Source organism: Myotis brandtii, unplaced genomic scaffold (genome assembly GCF_000412655.1).
Source record: "Myotis brandtii unplaced genomic scaffold, ASM41265v1 scaffold1763, whole genome shotgun sequence".
Taxonomy (NCBI): domain Eukaryota; kingdom Metazoa; phylum Chordata; class Mammalia; order Chiroptera; family Vespertilionidae; genus Myotis; species Myotis brandtii.
Window position 1 is genome coordinate 286,162 of NW_005356530.1, and position 7,159 is coordinate 293,320.

Sequence of the window (7,159 nt, forward strand, 5' to 3'; positions counted from 1 at the left end):
GTGCGATTGAAACTTCGTGGTCCATGCGCAGAAGTCGGTATTTTGTGGAAGAGCCACACTCAAGGGGCCAAAGAGCCGCATGTGGCTCGTGAGCCGCAGTTTGCCGACCACTGGTCTAGGCAGAGGGACCAGCAGGTGCAAAGGCCCTGGGGTGGGTGTGCCTTGTGTGTCCAAACAGACTCCATGCTGAAGCCAAGTGGGGAGCAGAGACGTGGGGGTCGAGAGATTTTAGAATTCTGAGCTGAGTAAGGACAGACCCTGGACAGCAGGGGCAGCGAGAAGTGGGACCACCAGGGGACCGTGGGAGCTGGCAGGGGTGACGCAGGGAAGCGGGTCTCACGGGTGCCCCACCCCCTGTCCTCCAGGCATCCTCGCCTGCGCCATGGCCCAGCTGCTCTATGTCTGGGCCTTTGGGTTGAGACCCCTGCGGCCCGGCCTCCTGCTGCCCATCATCCTGGCCTCCCTCCCGTTCTCTGGCCTCCTGCTGCTGCACCTCTCCTCAAGCCTGGTCCTGCCCCTGTCGGCCTACGTGCTGGCCCTGTCCACCGTGCTGTGGCGCGGCCTGTGCCCCTTCCAACTGCTGTCCATCTTCCTGGCCTCCCTCCCGTTCACCTTCCTCCTGCTGCTGCACCTCCCCCCAGACCTGGTCCTGCCCGTGTCGGCCTATGCGCTGACCCTGTCCACCATGCTGTGGCGCGGCCTGGCCAGGGGCGGGAGCGCCCGCTGGGGCGCCCTGCTCTTCGCCACCTCCGACTCCCTGCTGTCCTGGCACACCTTCATCCAGCCGCTGGCCCACGGCCGCCTGCTGATCATGACCACCTACTACGCTGCCCAGCTTCTCATCACCCGGTCGGCCTTCCAGAGCCCCAAGCTCAAGACTGACTGACCAGGGCCCCGATGGGCCAGCGTCCGCCCACTCCCCTCCTGCAGGGACCCGGGACCAGACGCCCGTGGGGGCCGGAGCCAGGCTCCCGGACTCCCGTCTGCAGGCGTCTGTCCACCTGTGGGAACCGTTTGCAGAATTTCGGATGCACCGCCGAGTTCCGAACACCTTCCCTTCGTTCTGATTCCGGGTTCCAGGCCCCTCAACCAGGCCCAGGCTGGGCCTCCCCAAGCCCCGCCCGCTCCTGTGACCTCCGGGGGCCCCGAGTCTGTAGGGAAGCATGGGAGACTCGGTTGGAAAGTCTGTAAGAAGGAAATTCCAAAAAGGGTCGTGGGCTGAAGGCGGACCACGCTGTTTATCGGAATTCCGACTTGGAGTTTGGCCAAAGCGGCCGCCCCTATTGTTCCATGACCTTTCCCACCCAGTCCGTGCACGTGCGGCCCCCCAGGTGTTTGCCGGATCCTTATGCTTAATCTTTGCATGTCCTTGCCTAGAGGACACTGCAGAAACGTGCCCTCCCATGATTGCCCTGCTGACTGTATCTAAAAGGTAAACTGTATCTCAAACTGTATCTCAAAACTGCAATAAAAGCCTGAGGAGGCAGGCGAACGGGGCTGTCTGGTTCCTTCAGCCAGGCCGTCCCTTAGCCCTCTCTTTCACAGCAACCGTGTCAGAGGAGTCATTCATCCGTCGCTCCGGGGCTGCTGGTCAGCCAAGCAGGAGGCCACTGGCCCCCGCCCTCTGGCCTTTGAGCCAAACCACTATCCACTGAGCCAAACCGGCTAGGGTGGGGCCCGCTGGCTGAGTCTGGTCCTGCTGCTGTCAGCCCCCGGCCGGGCAGGTCACTCAGGGCCTGGTCTCCTTGGGTGGGGTGCTCCTCGGGGCCACGGGGCCCCCAAGGGAAGTGTCCGCTGAGTGCAAGAAAGAGGTCACTTTTGAAGAATGAGCCTGTGATGCCCTGAGGCGGGCAGTGGGCTCCAGGGACGGGCAGGCGGGCACAGCTGAGACAGGGTTCCTGCTCCGCTCGGTCCCCTCGGGCACCTCTGTGAGGGCTGGGCAGGCAGGAGGCGAGGGCAGGACCTCAGCTCTACGAATGTCCCCCCATGGCGGGCCTGCGCCACGAGCGGGGAGTGTTAGCGAGTGGGGATGGTTGCAGAGACGCAGCTGTGGATAGCGGATAGCCAGGGCGCGTGCGTGAAGGAAGGAGCAGCAGGAGGCAGCCTGTCTCAGCCTCCTCCCCACCCCTGCTCCTCCCCCAGCGCGCCTTTCGACAAGACATCACCTTTTCCCTCAACGCCGACGATGAGAACGTGAGTGGCGCCAGTCCTCGGGGTGGGGGCTGTGGGCAGTGCCGCCCACCCACCCTGCCGCCTGCACCCCACAGCCCAACACCAACCTGCTGGAGATTTGCTACAAGGACCGGATCCAGCAATTCGATGATGACGAGGAGGAGGAGGGCCAGGGCTCTAGGGAGTCCGATGGGGAGGACGATGCCTGGCAGGGCAGCCAGCTGGCCAGGGGGCCCCGCCTGGGCCAGCCCCCAGGTGTGCGGTGAGTCCGTCCACCTCCTTTTCCGGGCCTTGTGGCATCGCGGGGGCTGCGGGGCAGTTCTCATGGGCTCGAGGGCACGAGCAGCCCGTGGGATGGAGCGTGTGTGCCAGTTGGGGCCTCTCGGTTCTGAGGAACAGGAGTTGGGTCATGGCTTGTGGCTGCAGCTCCTTCAAGTCTGCCTGATCCAGGTGCTCCCTCAAGTCTGCCTGATCCAGGTGCTCCCTCAAGTCTGCCTGATCCAGGTGCATCTGCAACCAGCACCCACCCTCCGTCCCTGGACTCCGCTCTCAGGGCGGAGCTCATGCAGGCGTTCCCAGAACGGCGGCAGATGGTCCCACCAGCTGCCCCACCCCCTCATTTCAGTAACATGACAGGTGATGCCCTGGCCAGTGTGGCTCAGTGGATAGAGCATCGGCCTGCAGACTGAAGGGTCCCAGGTTCGATTCCGGTCAAGGGCACATGCCCGGGTTGCGGGTTCGATCCCCAGTGGGGTGTGTGCAGGAGGCAGCCGATCCATGAATCTCTCTCATCATGGATGTTTCCCTCTCTCTCTCCCCCGTCTCCCTTCCTCTCTGAAATCAATAAAAATATATATTTTTTAAAATGACAGGTGATGATGGTCCCTTCCTCACAGGCCGAGCGTCAGGAAGCTGCGACGTTGGGTTGTTTCCCTCCATACTGGCTGGCCCAGCGTCCCTGCCCCATGTGGCCTACCCTGGAGGGTTCCTGGTGGGAACAGCTTTGCCCTGGGGCTTCTGGTGGGAGCACTAGAGGGTTTTACCTTTTTAATGAGGTGGGACGAGCATGCTTGCCTGCCCGGGGTCCCCTTAGTCACCCCAACATCACGTGTCCGCTGTTCCGCCCTCCTCTGTCCGGCCACGGAAGGGACCCTGCAGCCCTTGGCTAACCCTGTCCCCTGTGGTGGCGCGGTGGGTGCTGGGAGGTGGCCGGGGAAGCCGGGCTCTAGGCGTGCCTTCCAGAGGGAATCCAGTCCAAGAACAGACCAGGAGCCTTCACCCCCAGGCCCCGGGGAGCCTTGCTTCGTGACCTCCCAGGCTGCCCGGGGCTGCGGGCCCCAGGCCGGTGGTGACCTCTGGGGGCCAGTCGTCATAGGCATTTGTTAGATCAGGAAGTGTTTGTGTGGAGGTGCTGTGGGGTACAGGGCGGTGCAGGCCCCACAGGAGGGAGGCCAGTGCTGGAGGGCTGGGGAAGGAGGGCTGGGCCCGGCTGGGCGCGGGGCTGCGAGGGGAATTGGCCCCCACAGCCCACTGCGATGGGGAGGAAGCCTGGTCCCGGGGTCCAGGGCAGGGGCTGTGGGGGAGGAGGGACCCCAGCTTGGGACGGGCACCTTATCTGCAGGTGCCAGTGAGAGCCATCCCCGGGCGGGGGCAGCATCTCCCGGCGCTGTTATCAGCCCCAGAGTCCACAGGACGCTCCCGGGTTAACGTGTAACCGCTCGCCGGCCCTCCACCCCCAGAGCCATTGGTGCCCAGGCTGCGGCCACTCTGCGTGGGGGTCTCAGGCTGTCATGGACGTCCGCAGGGAGAGGCCGCCCCGCAGCCCTGACTCCTCAGCCCAAGTGAGAGCCCCTGAGTGTGGGAGGGGGGCTCGGGCTGGGCCTGGGCTCCCGGGGACCCCAGGAGGCTGGAGGAATTGGGGGTCTTGGCCTCCCCAGAGGCTGGGTTCTATGGGGCTGGATGTCCTGGGGTCCCTGAGTGGGGGTGTGGGTGGGAGCCCCGAGACCTGAGTCCTGGCCAGGTGGGTCCTATCCTGGGATCCCTGAATGGGGGTGGGGTGGGGGGAGCCCCGAGACCTGAGTCCTGGCCAGGTGGGTCCTGTCCTGGGATCCCTGAATGGGGGTGGGGTGGGGGGAGCCCCGAGACCTGAGTCCTGGCCAGGTGGGGCCTGTCCTGGATCCCTGAGTGGGGGTGGGGTGGGAGGAGCCCCGAGACCTGAGTCCTGGCCAGGGCTGGGGGCGCTGGAGCCTCCTCCAGGGGCTGAGCCGCGCCTTGTCCAGTAGCAGCCGCACCTGGGCAGCCTGAGCCCCTTCTTCCTCACCTGCACCGCCTACTTCCTCCTCTGGATCCCTGAGGACCCGCCGTCCAGGGTGGGCGCCCTGGTCAAGTGCCTGCCGGTGCTGTGCCTGGTGAGGCTTCTGCGGGCGAACCCAGGCTCCGGCTCCAGCGGAGGCTACAGCCTTCGCCTGCAGGTGGCCCTGCTCTTCTCGGCCCTCCGGGATGTCTTCCTTATCTGGCCAGAGAACTTCCTCTATGGTGAGCTGGGGAGCGGGCCGCACTGACCCTTTCCGACCCCCACGCTAGGGTCCCTGGGTGCGGGGCGACTCCCTGATAGCCTCTGCCGGGAGCCAGGGGGCGTTCCCAGGCCCTGAGGCCCAGCAGTGACCAGCACACACCCAGACCCCTGCCTCGGGGAGCTCAGCCTGACCTGGGCAGGTGTGAGTGGCGGGTGTGGAGGGACCAGCAGGTGCAAAGGCCCTGGGGTGTGTGTGCCTGGTGTGTGCGTCCAAACAGACTCCATTCCGAAGCCAAGTGGGGAGCAGAGAAGATGGGGGTCGAGGGACAGTTCTGAGCAGAGTAAGGACAGACTCTGGACAGCAAGGGCAGGCGGAGGCGGGACCACCAGGGACAAGTGGGAGCTGGCAGGGGTGACACAGGGAAGCGGGTCTCACGGGTGCCCCACCCCCTGTCCTCCAGGCGTCCTCGCCTTCGGCATGGCCCAGCTGCTCTACTCCTGGGCCTTTGGGTTCAGCCCCCTGCGGTCCGGCCTCCTGGTGCCCATCGTCCTGTACTCCCTCCCGTTCTCCGGCCTCCTGCTGCTGCACCTCCCGCCAGACCTGGTGCTGCCCGTGTCGGCCTACGGGCTGGCCCTGTCCACCATGCTGTGGCGCGGCCTGGCCAGGGGTGGGAGTGCCCGCTGGGGCGCCCTGCTCTTCGCCACCTCCGACTCCCTGCTGTCCTGGCACACCTTCATCCAGCCGCTGGCCCACGGCCGCCTGCTGATCATGACCACCTACTACGCTGCCCAGCTCCTCATCACCCTGTCGGCCTTCCAGAGCCCCAAGCTCAAGACCCACTGATTGGGGCCCCAGCGGGCTGGGATCCACCCACTCCCCTCCTGCAGGGACCAGACGGGGAGCCACCCATGGGGGCCAGAGCCAGGCTCCCAGACTCCCGTCTGCAGGCCGCTGTCCACCTGTGGGAACCCTTTGCAGAATTCCGGATGCACCGCCGAGTTCCGAACACCTTCCCTCGGTTCTGGTTCCGGGTTCCAGGCCGCTCAACCAGGCCCTGGCTGGGCCTCCCCAAGCCCCGCCCGCTCCTGTGACCTCCGGGGGCCTTCAGAGTCCGCTGGCCCCCTCCCTCTGGCCTTGATCTATTTCCCTGTTGCCTGAGTAAAGGGAAGGAGGAAACAGCATCTCCTTTATTTGGGGAGGGTAGGGGGGAGGCATGGTCAGAGTCACAGCAAAAGGGTATTTCTTCTTTTTCTTCCTTACAACAACATTTTCCATTAAAAAAATCCAAAAAAAAAAAAATCCATGTTTTTATTGATTTCAGAGAGGAAGGGAGAGGTAGAGAGAGAAACATCAGTGATGAGAGAGAATCATTGATTGGCTGCCTCCTGCATGCCCCCTAAAGAAAGGCAGCTATGGCTTTACCAAGGACCCCAGGGTGTGGTGGCCGCTTTGGGGAACTGAGCTGGGGGCCTGGATGTCACCAGGACCCTCCCTTCTGCAGGCCGCCTATTTCTTGCTCAGTTAGTGACTGTGACTTCTTGGTTCCTGAGTCAAGGCTTAACCAATGAGCAACACTGGCCAGGCAAAATTTTTACTTTTTTTAAAAAAAATATATTTTATTGATTTTTTTATAGAGAGAAAGGGAGAGGGATAGAGTTAGAAACATGGATGAGCTGCCTCCTGCACTCCCCCTACTGGGGATGTGCCCGCAACCAAGGTACATGCCCTTGACCGGAATCGAACCTGGGACCCTTCAGTCCGCAGGCCGACGCTCTATCCACTGAGCCAAACCGGCTAGGGCAGATTTTTCCATTTTTAAGTGAGTGATTTGGTAACATTAAGTTCAGTCACAGTGGTATGCACTGAATTTTTTAAAAAATATACTTTTATTGATTTCAGAAAGGAAGGAAGAGGGAGAGAGAGATAGAAACATCAATCTGCTGCCTCCTGCACACCCACACGGGATCGAGCCCGCAACCCGGGCACGTGCCCTGATGGGGAATGAAACCATGAAATCCTGGTTCATAGGTCGATGCTCATCCACTGAGCCTCGCCCAGCCAGGCCCTTTTATTGTTGTAGTGAGAACACTTACTGCGAGGTTCACCTCAGGTGACATTTCTGTGTGCACCATGCAGTATTGTTGGCTATACACACAGTGAATTTGCCCGGGGCCCAGGGCGTACGGGACAAGGACTCACTCCCAGTGGCTTTGATGGCGGTGGGAGGCGGGATTCCTATGTCCACGGTTGGGATGAGGGTCTAGACCTGAGGCCCGGAGGACACTTTGGTCCTTGTGTGTGTTCCTGTGGCTGCCGTCACAAATGACCACACACCGGGGCTTAAAACAACAGGAGTTTGGCCTCTCACAGTTCTGGAGAGCAGACGTCCAATGTCAAGGTGTGGGCAGGGCCACACGGCGCCCCAGGCCCTGGGGAGGGTCCTTCCTGCCTCTCCAGCTTCTGGTGGCCCC

At 62.7% G+C, this 7,159-nt stretch overlaps 2 protein-coding genes across 3 annotated transcripts in view; both read left to right on the top strand.

The window, feature by feature from the left end:
- Positions 1-1,548, top strand: part of LOC102239470 (lysoplasmalogenase) — a 2,760-nt gene extending 1,212 nt beyond the window's left edge. The window contains exon 3 of the mRNA XM_005863327.2: positions 366-1,548. Within this exon, the coding sequence (XP_005863389.1) occupies positions 366-886 (521 nt within the window). The 3' untranslated portion in view covers positions 887-1,548. The remainder of the gene's footprint in view (positions 1-365) is intronic.
- Positions 1,549-3,854: 2,306 nt separating this feature from the next.
- LOC102239989 (lysoplasmalogenase) lies at positions 3,855-5,864 on the top strand. 2 transcript variants are annotated; one of them, XM_005863330.2, is made up of 3 exons: positions 3,855-4,013; positions 4,458-4,707; positions 5,149-5,864. In XM_005863330.2, exons 1-3 carry the CDS (start codon positions 3,963-3,965, stop codon positions 5,529-5,531), a joined length of 684 nt encoding a protein of 227 aa, XP_005863392.1. In that variant the 5' UTR covers positions 3,855-3,962; the 3' UTR covers positions 5,532-5,864. The 2 variants fall into 2 exon arrangements, with proteins under 2 accessions (XP_005863392.1, XP_005863391.1); XM_005863329.2 differs by having other exon boundaries at positions 3,856-4,013; positions 4,455-4,707.
- The last annotated feature ends 1,295 nt before the right edge of the window (positions 5,865-7,159 follow it).